This window comes from Lissotriton vulgaris, chromosome 5 (genome assembly GCF_964263255.1).
Source record: "Lissotriton vulgaris chromosome 5, aLisVul1.2, whole genome shotgun sequence".
In the NCBI taxonomy this organism is placed as follows: Eukaryota; Metazoa; Chordata; class Amphibia; order Caudata; family Salamandridae; genus Lissotriton; species Lissotriton vulgaris.
The window spans coordinates 1,776,412,816-1,776,428,459 of NC_141693.1; the positions used below are offsets into that span (position 1 = coordinate 1,776,412,816).

The 15,644-nt window shown below is 38.7% G+C and overlaps 1 protein-coding gene across 1 annotated transcript in view; it reads right to left on the reverse strand.

Annotated features, from left to right (window-relative positions):
* Nucleotides 1–9,549: 9,549 nt before the first annotated feature.
* Nucleotides 9,550–15,644, reverse strand: part of RAMP2 (receptor activity modifying protein 2) — a 281,097-nt gene continuing 275,002 nt past the window's right edge. The window contains exon 4 of the mRNA XM_086924093.1: nucleotides 9,550–11,278. Within this exon, the coding sequence (XP_086780219.1) occupies nucleotides 11,026–11,278 (253 nt within the window). The 3' untranslated portion in view covers nucleotides 9,550–11,025. The remainder of the gene's footprint in view (nucleotides 11,279–15,644) is intronic.

Here is a 15,644-nt window from a genome sequence, read left to right on the forward strand (position 1 = left end):
AAACTATTTTTAAGAGCAGACCACTCTGCTCTTAAACAATTAAAAGAAAACCTTTCATTTTTCATTTTGTAGAGCATCTCTTTTTCCTTTAAGGAAAACGGGCTGCTTGACAAAAAGTTGCTTTATTGAAAAGCAATTACGGACATTGTGGTCTGCTGATCTCAGAAGGCCATCATCCCTGTGACTTTTGCGATTTCTAGGGGGTCGCAAATTGCGACCTACCTCATTAATATTAATATGGTAGGTCATTTGCGACCCCTTAGAAATCGCAAAAGGTTTACTATACACCGTCATACATTGCATTTTGCTATTTCTTATTTGCAAATCCTTGTGATTCGCAATTAGGGAATAGCAATATGCAAGCTACAAACATCTGGCCCTATATCTTTAAAGATCTTAATTTGCTAAAATTTCTCTATAAACTGTCTATCAGCATATTGTAGTACACATTCTAAAAGCCAAGGTTTCACACAAATGAAAATAGTTGTATGACGGGAGTTGTAAACGGTAATAATGACTTTTAGACAGGGGTTTCAATAATTTTATGTTTATAGAAAGCTCAATTATCCCTATGTGATGGATCCAAAAACGGTGATGGATCAAGCCCTGATCTTTGGACTGGGTAAGAGTGGTCTGCTTAATTCAGACACTCTGTTCATCACCACCCCCTTTTCTGAATCATTTTGTCCACCATAAGCGTGGAAGGGTATACTCAGATGTGAGTCCCTTGCTCATTGCACGATCAGGATTCAAGCAAGCCAGGCCGACGACGGCTGAAATGCCAGAAACCGGTCCCCGGAACCTTGTTTCCTTCCCAGTATAAGAATTGGCTTGGTAGTTTGGTTTGCCCTGTTCCCATCATGCACTGGGACAGGAACAGACTAATTTGCATGTAGCCAGGTTCTGAGCTGGGATGGTGCAGTGAGCTAAAAAATGGCGATGGATCAAGCTCTGATCTTTGGACTGGGTAAGAGTGGTCTGCTTAATTCAGACACTCTGTTCATCACCACCCCCTTTTCTGAATCATTTTGCCCACCATAAGCGTGGAAGGGTATACTCAGATGTGAGTCCCTTGCTCATTGCACCATCAGGATTCAAGCAAGCCGGGCCGACGACGGCTGAAATGCCAGAAACCGGTCCCCGGAAGCTTGTTTCCTTCCCAGTATAAGAATTGGCTTGGTAGTTTGGTTTGCCCTGTTCCCATCATGCACTGGGACAGGAACAGACTAATTTGCATGTAGCCAGGTTCTGAGCTGGGATGGTGCAGTGAGCTAAAAAACGGTGATGGATCAAGCCCTGATCTTTGGACTGGGTAAGAGTGGTCTGCTTAATTCAGACACTGTTCATCACCACCCCCTTTTCTGAATCAAATATCCCTATGTAACATTTTCAAAGTTCCCCTACTGTGCTGAAAGTCCAGATATTTGTAGGTACGATTACTGAAAATCCAAATATGTTAATGATCAGAATGGAGATTTCAAAATGTAAAGCATAGTAATTTTGTGGATCATGTTATGATAGTTTGAAGAGAGGAGGAAGTGTGAATAGAGGATCAGTTACTATTTGTGCCTTACCCAGAGTCTCACTCAAAGTGTTTTTTTCAGGGTATTGCTCATGTTAAGGTTCCTAACTACAATGCATACAACCAAAGCACATAAAAATAAATTGTAACATGAAAAAGTAAGCAACATTTGTTTCAAACAGCAGTAAACTGTTGGTCGAATAAGCACAGGCATCTGATAATCCGTCCCTTATTTACCCTTTCAACAAGTGCAGAATTGCCCTTTTCTCACATTTCTCTAAGATTGATATGGTTGGTAAACATTTGGGTGTTGTTTGATATAAAGTTGTAAGGGGGGCATTCCTTGTCCTTTGGCAGGCATGTAAGAGGCTTTTGTGGAGTCAGGGCCGAACACATCTGTGGGATCTCTCTTTTTAGGAGCAGCTTATAAATAGGAAGATATGCTCTCTTGGTTAAAAATAAAAATAGAAATTGGTACCCAGTGATTGTGCCATGTTAACTGTGTCAAAAAGGAATGTGTCAGGCATTCTACTGCAATATGTAAAAAAGTGTTGTAATAGGACAGCAGCCATAAAATGCATGGGCCTGGATATATGCAGAGAGTATATTCTAATAGGAAATATTGCTGATATCAGTAACAAATCTGAAAATACTTAAGGATGTCCCAGTGGATGCTCTTCTTTGTAATTCCCTTCTCATTTAATACCGCTAGGATTACACTTGTTACTCCTAAGCTTCAGAGCCTATGCACATCAGATTTCTCACTTCTCCAGGTCTTTAAAGGAATGTTGAGATTACATTCCTGATGCTTGTACAGTACCCCAATTCTTGATTGAGTAGTGCTGTGTGTTCTCTACTGGGTCTTTGCATTATTTCTCTATTTTATTGGCAAGAAAGACGAAATATAAATGGGCAATTAGTCTCTATTTTCAAAGATTCTAGATTATCATTTGCCATTTTCTTTCTTTATGGTACAGTCCTGATTATAGGTATACCGTTAGAAGTATCAATTATATAACCATGTTCTAGACACTCTAATAGAAGGACTTTCAGCAAAACTCGCAAACGTTTCTCCATCCATGCACCTAAATGGTATTTTCACTCAAAGGAGCAGTGGGTGGGTGTCACACTTATTTTATTGAACTTCTGTTCCAAAACTGTAAGGCAATACTCCTTCGAATTAATTTACTTACTCCTCATTTATCTCTTTTTTTGTCTAAATGTTTTATATTTTTAGTATTAAAAACACTTTCCCAGTTGAAATTAATTGTAACGTTTGCTGTTATAATATTTTAAGTATTTCTTATTCTTTAAGTTCCAAGAATCAATAAAGTTTTGTGTAGCTATATGGAGAATATTTTATGTTTTCAAGAAAAATTTCATTTCGAGTCTGATTAGAAACAATGACCAAACCCTTGAGTGCGCTCATAGAGCAGCCAATGAGAAAGTAACCAACATTCAAGTGTGGGAAAACAAACTCAGCAAGCATCAACAAAACAAGTGTTTGTGTGCTTTTTGTATTTGATTTTCGCAGAGTGGCAATTGTCCTACAGGAAGAGCCCAGAGAATGTATAGATAAGGCGAGACATTACCAAACAAACATACTGTTTTCCCATTGTTGCATCCAGATCTGTTGCTAACCACAGCGACTTCTGAAATGGTCCAAGAATTACACATTTTAAGTCAATTTTCTTTTGATATCTTTTAAGGGGAGAAGCAAAGGTAATGATAAGAATATGCCTTGCAATGTTTTCAAAGAAATACTCTAAATAATAAAACTCCTCAATACACAAATGCCATTCGGATATATTTTTTATCCGCATTTGGATGCAGAAAAGTACTTTTCCTAATTCCAGCTGTATCCATACAGAACTATAATCCGCAATTGAAGGAATGCAAGTCCATGATCACCTCAGTTTGGGAAAGTGTACTGGCAGCATGTCATTTGGGACTGTACATGTACAGACCCATTCACTATATAGCACAGTACTCTGCTACTAGTGGTCAGGAAAAAATTGGTTAATATATACAATATAAATGATTCCTGTCAAAACAAGGTTCAAGTGGGAGATAAAGTATTATACAGGATGGTGCAAGAGGTAAGAAAGCTAGTTACATGTATGGAACTGATAGCCCTCACTAATCAAATTTTTTTAAGAGTTTGTACATAGGAAGCATATAACAGAGGCCCTGATTTGGAGTTCAGCGGATAGGTTTCTGTCACAAAGATGACAGATATTCAGTTCACCGTATTACAAGTGCATTATATCCAGCGCACTTCTAATAAGGCAGACAGAATATACGTAATGTGTGTGCCAGTGTAACCGGTGCGCCGAACTCTAAATCAGGCCCGGAGTTTCCAATTGTTAGACCATTTTAGGTATTTTAATTTCAGAATTGTTATAGTTGTGCATTCTGCTACAACCGGAACACAAGTGAGATTCTATTCTTTGTGTTAAACATCTTGAGTGCTTTACTGACATCATCAGTGAAAGGGCTTTCGAAAACTAGGCTTAAATGCCCACTGTTGAAACTATCAGATCATTAACAAAGAACTTAAAATAATGGATGTTTCTGAATGCAATCACAAATAAATAAAGTGTTTTGGGATTGAATTTGAACAAGCACAGTATTATAGCACATTTTTTTACAACTCAAACATCTTGCAGTGGACCAAGGTAGATGAAATCTGTTGAGAAAGCATTATTTCACATTTTTATTGATGCAAGATTGTGTGTTATATGTTATAGAAGCTAGAGTTAAAACAAAGTCAAGGAAGAGATCAAAAATATATTGAAAATTATCTTTGTGGAGCAAAATCCAGAAAAAAAGATCTTCATAACACTACAGTTAATGTTTGTCCTCTTAATGGTGATACATGTACTTTAAATAAATACATTATTTTTTATTAATTTTTTCATTTCTATAAACGTCTCAGTCAAAATTTCTTTACAGCAATCTAATATTAATTTCTTTTACACATTTTTATCGCTTAGTCTGACCTCCAATTCGTGGCTTACCTTAAAACACTGAAACAGGAATCTGCAGAGGTTACAAAATGAGGAACATTTTAAAGTGTTCCGCCAATCTATTGTAAACGCATCACAGTCCAATACTTTTCTATGGGACTACTTAGATTTTGCCCAACTGCTAACACCTTGCGTACGCTGCATTGGCTACCGATTGCGCAAAGGATTCAGTTCAAGGTCCTTTGTGTAGCCTACAAGATTCTCAAGGGATCCCCTGCTATGATCCTTTCCAATCTTTTGTCCCGCTATGTTCCGGTCCGGCCTTTAAGATCTTCAGACCTAGAACTTGCGGTTGTTCCCCGCTTTAAGCGTTGCAGGGCAGGCGGCCGCTCTTTTCAAGTTCGCGCCGCAGTATTGTGGAACTCCCTTCCCCCTGCGATTCGCGCCCTTGGGGATCTCCTTTCTTTCCGTTGAGCTGTAAAAACTTTCTTGTTTCCTTGAATTCTCTCTGCTCTGTTATGTCCAGTTGTGTTGTGTGGCTACCTTGTCGGGCGCCAGGACGCTCCTTCGCTGGAGCATCTGTGCGCATAATAAATGAGTCTAACATAACATAACATAACATAACAAAAGCAATTTTTTATTCCCTTTTAAGGACTGATCAGTGACAAAATCCTGATCAGTCTTCCTCAAAGGTATCCTGCAGAAACTCATTGGTAAAGTGTTTAAAAAGAAGAAAAAATACATGTAAAGCTGCCAAGATGGTATGAAATATTATTTTTTTGCTAATTCCAGAATTGGATGCCTCTCTTTCTATTTACACGTATGTGTTGATACCAAGTGAACATGAGCATCAGATGGGACTGGCCTTATGGCTTCAACATAATATGGTAGACAGGGCCGGACTGGGAACCCAAGCCATACAGCATCAACACAGAATGGCAGACAGGGTCGGACTAGGATCCCAAAACAGTTCCTCTGCCCCTGCTCAGGGCGGGTGAGGAGGATTGCAGGTGTAAAGCACTGATGCTTTTGTTACTGGGGGCCGATATTGCTGCACCACTGTAAAACCAGCCCCCAGTAACAGAAAAATAGTCCAACGACTGCAAAACTGCACCCCATCCTTTAAGCCTCGCTGGAAAATTCCCAATGTCCGCTACAGCTAGGCCGGCCCTGATTTGCAGATAATGTGCCGCTATCTTAGACTGTTTAGCTGATGTATTACAATGCATGTCAATGCATATGAGTCATCCCTGCACCTTCTGATTCAGCAATTTTCATTTGGCTATTTTGACATTCTGTGCGCAAGGGGGCATGTTGGTACTGTTTAGTGTATGTGTTGATGAAGAAGCGGACTAACTGGAGTAGACTATTATCGGCACTATGGGGTCCAGAAAGTCATGGGGGGCAAGCCCACTGGGGCAGGACTTTGATATAGGGTGCCAATTTCCCGCTTTTCTTTGCCAGCAGTAAGTCACTGAAGAAGGGGTTTTGTATATCCTGAAACGCGTATGGCTCATGTTCTGACATCCTATTTCACCTTACCTGATTGCAGCCTTTTACCCAAATAAAGCGATGATTTAACTTGCAGCGCGGCTCTTCTAGGTAACTGTACTTTGTGGATAATATATATATATATATATATATATATATAGATATAGATATATATATATATATATACACACACACACACATGTATGTGGTATTTATGTGGTGTTTGTATAGCGCACGCCTTGTCAAAAGGCAGATATAAATGCCTTTGAGAATTGGCCCCATTGCTCTTCTAGTATATTTCTTAACTCTGCATGTTCAACTTTTTTCAAGCACCACCCCCCCTACATTATTCATGGCCACAGGTGTTTTTCCATATATCCTGCTATAACTTGTAACATGTTTTCCCTTACCATACCTATTTCCCCTAGCCTATTTCCTATCTTGTGACAGCTTTGATGTGGTTTCTTTGGTCCCACATAAACTGAAGGCAATTAGGTTTCCAGTAATATGCAATATGAACTAAGGTGTTCATTTAGTTGGCGGGTTGACATTAGTCTGCCCGCCATCAGACCGGACGTGCGGCTGTCTCACCAGTGCAATTAGGATGCGCCCGCCATGGTGGCAGGCTCATCTGGGCCTTTTAACATTGCGGATGGTGCTGCTGGCTGTAGCACCGTCCGCAATGTTAAAAGGCCATGCTGAGCGTTTCCCTGCACTGCGTGGCAGGCACCACACAGTGCCTGCCATGCAGTTCAGGGAAACTCCCCAGTGCATCCCCCACACACACAGAGGGGACCGCAATGGGCTCCCAAAGCCAGTCTCTGCCTATCTTGTTGCAGCGGTATATCCGCCGCAAAAAGACAGGCGGAAAGGGACACCGTAATCCGCTCCGCTGCAATGTTGCCCTGGTTCAGGGTTCCGCAAGGCGGGCAGAAAAGGACCGCCTTGCGGAACCATGGCGGACTTACTTTCCAACCACCACCATCCTAATTTGGCAGTGGGAATTTTCTGTATGATGGCGGAAGGAGCACCACCGCCGGCGGTCCTTCTGCCATGATAACGAGCCCTTAAATAATTCAACCAAACCAATCCAAACCAAGTCACCCTCAGGCCTAATATTCTTTAAAAAATAGACTATTAATGTTTATCACACACCCACTTCATTGATCTTCAAAACACTTAGAGCTACTTGAGGACAAGTAACCTATCTCAATTCTTCAAGTTTTTTCTGGTTCATAATTTCCACCATCCAGACTAATTTTTAAGGGCAATTTACCTTAATTCATCTCTTTGCATCTACACTAATGTATCGTATGCACCACAGGTATGTTTTTGAGAATAGTATGATTGTTCAGAACTTAAATGTTTACATTATGCAATTTCCACAGTTCATGTGATAGCTTAATCGACTACAAATCATAGGCAAAGGAAATGGAACCTTTGTGAGTACAAAACAATGAATTAATACTATTACAAAAGACTACTTTTTCGGAGGCCACTATTATTTCTATATTAAGAAAGGTTTAGTAACTTATTTTTGAAGGGAGGGTATTTGTACTCAAGTTTCTTTTTAAAAAAGTATCGCAGAAGCAGAGTTAATTTATTCTGAGCCTTCACTGACCTCTGGCATGCAGTTCTGCAACAATAATTTCAAGGCGTTTTCGGCACTGATTGCATCCAGAAAACAGTCTTGCAATATCGTCCGCTCACAATGTCTCTTTGCTCGTCCTAAATTTGCGAAAATGTGTTTACTGTCTCCAATATTCTTTTTCCAAAACATTCCTCAGCTGGATTTTGCTTGGTCTTCATGCATATATATGATTATACAAATTTTATTTTGAATGAAAGATACCAGGTCATTTACTTCTTTATTAATTGCAAGCACTTATATATGTTTGTTATTTTCATATTCTTCATCATCCAACTGCATTATTCCTTTCAGTACTTTCAGTTTCATAAGTTAAAGTTTACAGTTCTATAGATTGTTCTTGCATTTCTTTCATTGTAATCTTAACTAATTTCTGTTGGAGACTCAAAGTAGGGGTACTAACATGTCTATATATATATATATATATATATATATATATATATATATATATATATATATATATATATATATATATATATATATATATATATATATATATATATATATATATATATATATCGATCGCAAAATGTCATGCAGATTGGTCAAACAACGCCAAAGTTATAGCCAAGTCAAAAAATGGTTTTACTATGCAAACTAGGTCCTACTTGTAAATACCTACTGATTCAGGTCAGGAAAGTGGTAGTGTCAGGATTCATGCTAGCTGGCAGGTACACAGGGGCTGGAGGCACTGGGAAATGGACCTGTGGATGCTTAGACTATGCCGCTAAGCTCCAGTTTCAATGACATACACTCACTTCCTGGGTTGAGGGTAACTTATTGGTCAATATCGGTAGAACCCTATTTAATACTTTGATTATAATCGTTACCTTGCAGCACGTAACGTTGTTTATTTGGCTTTCCAACTTTCATCATAGTTCACACCCATTTTGCATCCCTCACTGCTATTATTTTCTTCCCTCTCGCCCCTCCAATGCCTTATTTTTGGGCTGTGGTATCTTTTGTACACTTTGTTGATAGAATCTTAATAGTAAGTTTTCATCATTGAAGTGTTCTAGGAGCCTTTGCTGGATTCTAGGTGGGCTCCACCCTCATCAAGGCACCAGCCACTGCTGGAACCAAGAAGCCTTGGTTTATTTTGTATTTTTTCTTCTTACTCGGCTAGTATTATATACTGATTATCTGTCCTCTGTCTCCCAGCTTGTCAGATCTACCGATTTCTATGACACCCAGAGACAGTGTCTTCGTCTCGTATAACAAAGTAATAAAAAAAGAGAGTGGCCTCCAGTCCAGGATTTCTCTCTCACTTCCTTTATCTGGTTCGTCCCTGATGTCAATGTCTGTTAACACATTCCCATTCGTTCACCAGCAGAGAGATTCAAGGATGGAAATAGCATTCAACGTTTTTTTGTTTTTCGTGCAGCATTGAACCAGGATGGTGATTATATGATAGTTTATACGGTCTTGGAAAAGGGGCACAAAGCCAGTACGAATGTGATGGAAATGCACCTTTCTTTGTAAATATTACTTTCAGTGTCCTGTATTACAAGAAGAGCAGTATGGCTACTACCACTGTCTGATCCATATAGGAACTTGGGCTCAACAGAGTTAGGAATTTATCCTGCGATCACCTAACTAAACACATAGTAATAGTATACAGAACCGGAGGTATTGGCACTATACCCTGGACAAAGACATGCTGAACAAGATGGCTGGTTGCATTACAAATAATTATTTCAGAATGCAGACTCAAGGATAATGTCCATTCCTAATAACTAAATTGATCACAAGTGCACCCAGCTCGGAACCAGAAAGCCTGAGTCTCTGATGCCATGAAATCTCACAGTGAGCGTATGTTTAATTGGAAAAGCTCTTGTAAAGTGCAAAGAGAGTCTGTTTCCGTCAAAATAAGTGATATGAACAGGAAGAACTGAGTAGGCAAAAAAAAATCAAAAAGAAAAGTTGTAACCTTTTAATTCAGGATTTATAAAACGCATGAGTCATGAGGTCAAAGGCATCATCAAAAGGCTGAGTCTTGGGCATCTATGACCTGATTTAGAGCTGGATGGTAATACATCCAAATCCAGTTTCTGGATGAAGTGCTAAGTTCGGAGGACATTCCACTGGAGGAATTTTTCCCACTAGGCTAATCATAGCAAAATGTTAAATATTGTGTTCTGCAAATTTAGGACTACTTCCAGAAATAAGTGGGCCATTGCTGGCCAGTTCTAAATTGGGACATTATTTTTGTCAAGTCAACAAATTAGAAGACATAACGCATTTAGGAATGTTTAAAATTGTAGCAACGATTTTCAACACTGTTGATCAAATGTTAATAAAGACAAATTCACTTTGGTAACTGACCATTAGAGATACCAAGCTCAGAGTTTTAAAATAATGACTGCCTGCAGTAATGGCCCTAATTTCAGGGATTAAATAATGACCATGCATAAAACAAACACAATAAGGAAATTGGCAGCAGACAAAATAAATGTTGGGAGCAGTGATCTTTATGAATATTGTATCTTTGGAACAGGTATTATACTGCAAGTGTATGATGGGAGGTCAGTTTTACGCAACAATAACTAAGAGACACTCTGTCAGGCATTGTATATCAATTGCACTTTTAGTAACCATTGGACATTTTCATTTTTTCCAATGATTTCAGAGGGCCTCAAATCGGGAATATTCTCATCCTTAAGTTATCTCCTCACACAGCTAGCATGAGAGCGAGATGGATAGTGAGCAGCACAGCTCCAAGGAGCAGCCTATTTTTGGGTTGACTTTGTGGCTTGCAAGATGTTTGTAGTCATGAAGGAACAGTAAGAAAATTAGTTGCCATCAGTATTCCTAACACAATTTATAATGCCCACAAAGACCGCAATGTCTATTTTTACAGGCAAAACAGTTCCATCAACTTTTCTTGCTGTTAGTAGTGATATTTCTCTGATGCAATGGATTTTGATTGAAATTGTGGTTTAATCTCTTCATCAGTACAGCAAAGCATATCCCTAGCATTTGAGCTTTTTACCCTGGCTCAAATGTGGCGACAGAGGCAATTTTGGGGTGCTGAGAGCTGCATTTTGTCTTTGGGAAAATGAACTAGAACTCAAATTCCAACTTTTATCTGAATTTATCTCAACGGATCGAAAGCTCAGCTGTTGCTGGTAGAGGGTGAAGCTTGCGATCGAACTCTATCCTTTCTACCAACCTTTATTGCTGTAGGTTTCACTGCATCCAACGTTTGTTATCATAAATAACAGCCTATGTTTTTAGGAGAACACTTGAGCTTTGCATTTAGAAAGATGCCAAAGTCTTTTCAATCACGGTATGCAGTTCCTCCTGCTAAGGGTCCTTCTGCAGTCCCATGCTTAAGTACTTCAGAGACAGTCAAAGTAGCAAATAATGCTTCAGTGGCCCAAATAGTTGGACTACTACGTCAGAAGTTCTCCATTTTTACTCTTCCATACCACCAGTGTCACCAAGAATGGGAGAATGCAGATAGGGAACAAAATGAGTGTCAATAGAATGCCATCAGGAGGGTCTTCCAATCCATTTCCCGTGCTACAGCTTGAGAAGTAGATTTTGTGCCCCTCTAAGATGTACATGTCCGCATATTCATTGGGATATTGATACCTTACTCGCTCCGCAGTATCTTCGAGGCAATGCCGCAAATAACTGTATGGCCTAAAAAAAAAAGTTTACATAGTGAAAAACATTTACAATTTAAACTTAGAAACGTTGTCATTTAATTTAAAAAGAAGCAGTATTAATAGGATTTTATTGACTCTTCTACGAACAGTGTCGTTCAAACATTTCTTCAAGGTATAGTTGGATATTCCTTCTACTTGCTTAGTCTTCCCTCATAAATGTCTGTTATAGCATCCAGATCATTGTTTTCAACATTTCACCTTCATCTCCTTTGTGCTGATGGGAAGAACTTAATTAGTCATTTTGTATTATTGTTTGAAATACTTTAGTGTCAATGTAATATAATTCGAAAAAGTTCAAATAGGTCGTCAGGGAATAGGTTCGAGAAGTCAAGTAATTATTAAACATTTCAATTCCACCTATTGCACTTATAGGTAGGATATAATAATGGAGAAGATAAAAGTAACCATTGTAAGTGCAGAACTGAAAACATGATACCTCCATCTATGAGTTCTTATTATTAAGTTTTGCAGGACACAAAACATTAGGTTTATGTAAATGAAATTTCCAATTGCACAAAAACCTTAAAGTGCACTAAAATTGATATTACAATATCTTCTTTCACTAATCTCTAGCACACTTAAAGTCAATTATAAAATATTTGACATGGTAGATTTACAGCTTCTAATATATTTGGCATTAGAGCCAGTATGGCTCAAGTTAAATAATTTTGACACTGTATTTGTCAATATTAATTCATGTCAACATAAAAGTGTCAAAATTAGTCTTTGTCCAGTTTTGACAAGCTTCAAGGAGAGGTGGTCATGGAAAAAACTTAAGTTGGAATTCTGATGGTTTAAATAGTGCATGATGTAAAAAATGTATTGGATGATTAGACAATGGCAATGAGCATAAAGTACAGATTTTTAATGTGAGTACTTCTGTAAGTCAATAGAAAGAAGTGGCAGATTTGACCTATGCCTGATAATATTTGCAATAAATAACCCAAAGCACACTACGTACAACATTTGACTAATCAAAGCTCAGTGGACCCCAAACTACAAATACATGAGGAAATAACATGTCTTCAATGATAGCTAACTTTATTTATATAATGAAAGTATATAGAGGAACTAAGTTGCTCTCATGAAATTATTTTCATAAGCATGATATTGTTAAAAATGGAACACATCTATGAAATAGATATAATACCTCGACAATGATTTGCAAAAGAACTAAGGCAACTGCAATAATAGCACAGGAATCTATAACATATCTGGCAACGATCATACTTGGACTCTATCAAATCCTGACTCACATAATACTAAACTGAATATAGAAGTGCGAACATAGAGGGCCAAAAAGGATTTTAAAGTCAGAAAGTTGAAACTGAAACCAACTTATTCAAAAAAGATCTCAAATACTTAAGGACATTTATGCCTCCATGTTATCTCAATGCCTCATGCGAACAACCTATTAAGAGGATTGATCTTTTACAATCTAGCAATGTCCGATAAAATACAAGCCAAGAGAACAATATGGACAGTCACACATGTATAAACAGAGTACCCCATGCAATAGAAATATATAATCACCAAAACTACCTCATAGATAAACTCCATCAAATCCACAACTAAAACCTTCTCATTTGCTTTGGAAGCACTGAGGTAGTTATGAAAAGCATTAAATGTAAAGACCACTGGTCAGGAGGATCTGTTAAGGAATAATTTGTAAGCTTGCAACTGAAATATTAGCTATATTATTTCCTAATTTTCAAATTGCTGTCACTATCAGAAGCATACTATAATTATCATGAATTACTCAACTCCTAATTAAGCTGTTACTGGATACAACAATCCTGTTAACTACAGGTCAGTTTCAAATATTCCCTCCCTCGCCAAAATATTTGAAATGGAGCAACTACCCAGCTAACCTACCCATGTCCCTGACATCTGCCACTCAACCTATTGAAGAAAATTCACATCACTTTCATGTATCTTAATCTGAGTTCTTGTGTCTATGTATTGATTACTGGATTGTAAAAGATATCACTGTACTAAACTAGTATACTTTACCAGTTTTAGGAGGAAATATTTACAGCACATTCAACCTCATGAGGAATGTATGCCCCAATACCCATCAAGATAATGAAAAACTCAGGGCCCGATTCACAGAACTAATTTAAGACAAAATCCTAAACTTACTACCATTTTGGTATTCACAGAAGGCACTTACTCATTTTGGTATTCATAGAAGGCACTTACTCATTTCGGTATTCACAGAAGTTAGGAGTCCTAACTTTAGGACTCCTAAATGCCTTCAGTGAATACCGAAAGTCTTAAAGTTAGGATTTTTCTCAGTTTGGCAGTGACACTGTTTAGTCTTGACAATGTGGAAAAAAAGAACCCCCTGGTAATAATAAATGCTTATATCCCCCCCGATGATTGTTTTAATACAGTACTAAAACAAGTTTTTGTTTTTATTAAACAAATTAAGGATACATTTCCTACCCCCCTTGTAATCTTATTAGGAGATCTTAACTGCAAAATTTCAAACTTAAGCTTGGATCTATTTAGAAACAAGTTTAAAGAGGAATCCTTCCAGATTCCACAAGCTCTTTTTCCAGTTAAGATCAGAACAAATAAGAGAGGGAAACTGCTCCTGGAAGAACTGTCCGAAACAGAGGGTATTATAGCAAATGGAAGGCTTCCTTCTGATAAACCGGCAAACTTTACACACAAATCCAATCAAAGTGAGTCGATCTTGGATTACGTAATCATTGATTATTGCTTCTTTTACCTCCTGCGAGACCTGGGGGTCTCTCAGACTATATTCAGTGACCATAAAGTGATCACTATAACCCTTTCCATATACCCTCCCAATGCTGACCCTTGGTCCCTTAATGGTGAATCGGTCAACTTCAGCAATAAAACAGGAAGATGCTTTTGGAACTCAAAAGCCATGAAGGGCCTGGAGCATATCCTGGATAAAAAAGTAAAAGATCTTCATAACTGGCAGGGGGCCGAATTAATTCATTTTGAGGATTTTATGAAGGAGGTCACTTTAGCCGCAAGAAAATCTAATCAAACCACAAAAAAGATCATACTCCCCAGATCAGTCATCCTCCTAAATAAGGAAATAAATAAGCTGGTGAGGGAACAATATTTGTCCAGATCCCCCGAAAGATACCGCAAAATAGTCCTCTTAAAAAGAAGGAGACGTAGTGCCAAGATTAAAATAAAAAAAGAAAAAGAGGATTCTCTATGGATCAATTTGCGAGAGGCCGTAGTCAACGGTCACGCAAGATTATTCTGGTCTCTAATTGGGGAGGGCTGTGGAACAAGAGTCAGTCCCTGCCCAATCCCCATCTCTGAACAAATTTGGGTCAATTACATCGCTAATCTATATGCTGGTAATGGGTCGGTGGCCGAGTATAGGGGATCCTGTGAAGATAGCAATTTTCCAATAGATTTCCCTTCTGAAAAAACTATTGAACTGGCCATAAAGGAACTGCGCCCTTCCGGCGCAATGGGGCCTGATGAGCTCCCGGTATCAGTCTTGAAACAGGACTCAGTCGCCTGGAGCAGAATTCTTTTTCTCATATTTAGGTTCTGCTTCATGAGTAAACTGTCCCCTTGTCCTGGAAAGGGAGCATACTGGTGCCATTGTTTAAGAAGGGCGACAGGAATGCACCTGAGAATTACCGCCAAATCGCCCTGCTCGAAGCAATTGATAAAGTCTTCTCTAAATGTCTCTTATCCTTGATTAATGATTGGGTTGATAGGAGTCACATATTACCCTTAGAACAGACAGGCTTTCGTAAGGGACATGGCACCCTGGACAACCTTTCCGCTCTTCAGATAATCTCTGATAAATATGTAAGGGTTCGTGGGGGAAGAGTCTTTGCGGCTTTTATAGATTTCTCCACAGCGTTTGACAAAGTGGATCGGCCCTTGCTGTGGAGAAAGTTATCTGCCCTAGGCATGCCTCCTCTCCTGTTAGATTTGAGATTTGGTTCAGGCTCTCCATTCAGACACATGGTGCCAAGTCCTTCAAGGAGGGGAAAGGGGGTTGTCTCAAGTCATTCCTTCCATCAACGGACTAAAGCAGGGCTGTCTTTTGGCCCCTATGCTTTTATCCCTGTGGATCTCAGATCTACCTATGTCTTTATCTTCTTGTGATGGTATAGCCCCAGTATTGGGGGGAACCCCAATCTCTTGTTTACTTTATGCGGACGATATCCTTATGTTGGACTTAACGCCCAAAGAGTTAAACAATCGTCTGCACCCTCTGCATCATTTTGCAGAATCCCACTACTTGAAGATAAACGCAGCAAAAAGTAAAATCATGTGTATGTCAGGGAGGAAAAAATCAAAATATGAGAACTTTGGTTGGTCAGTAG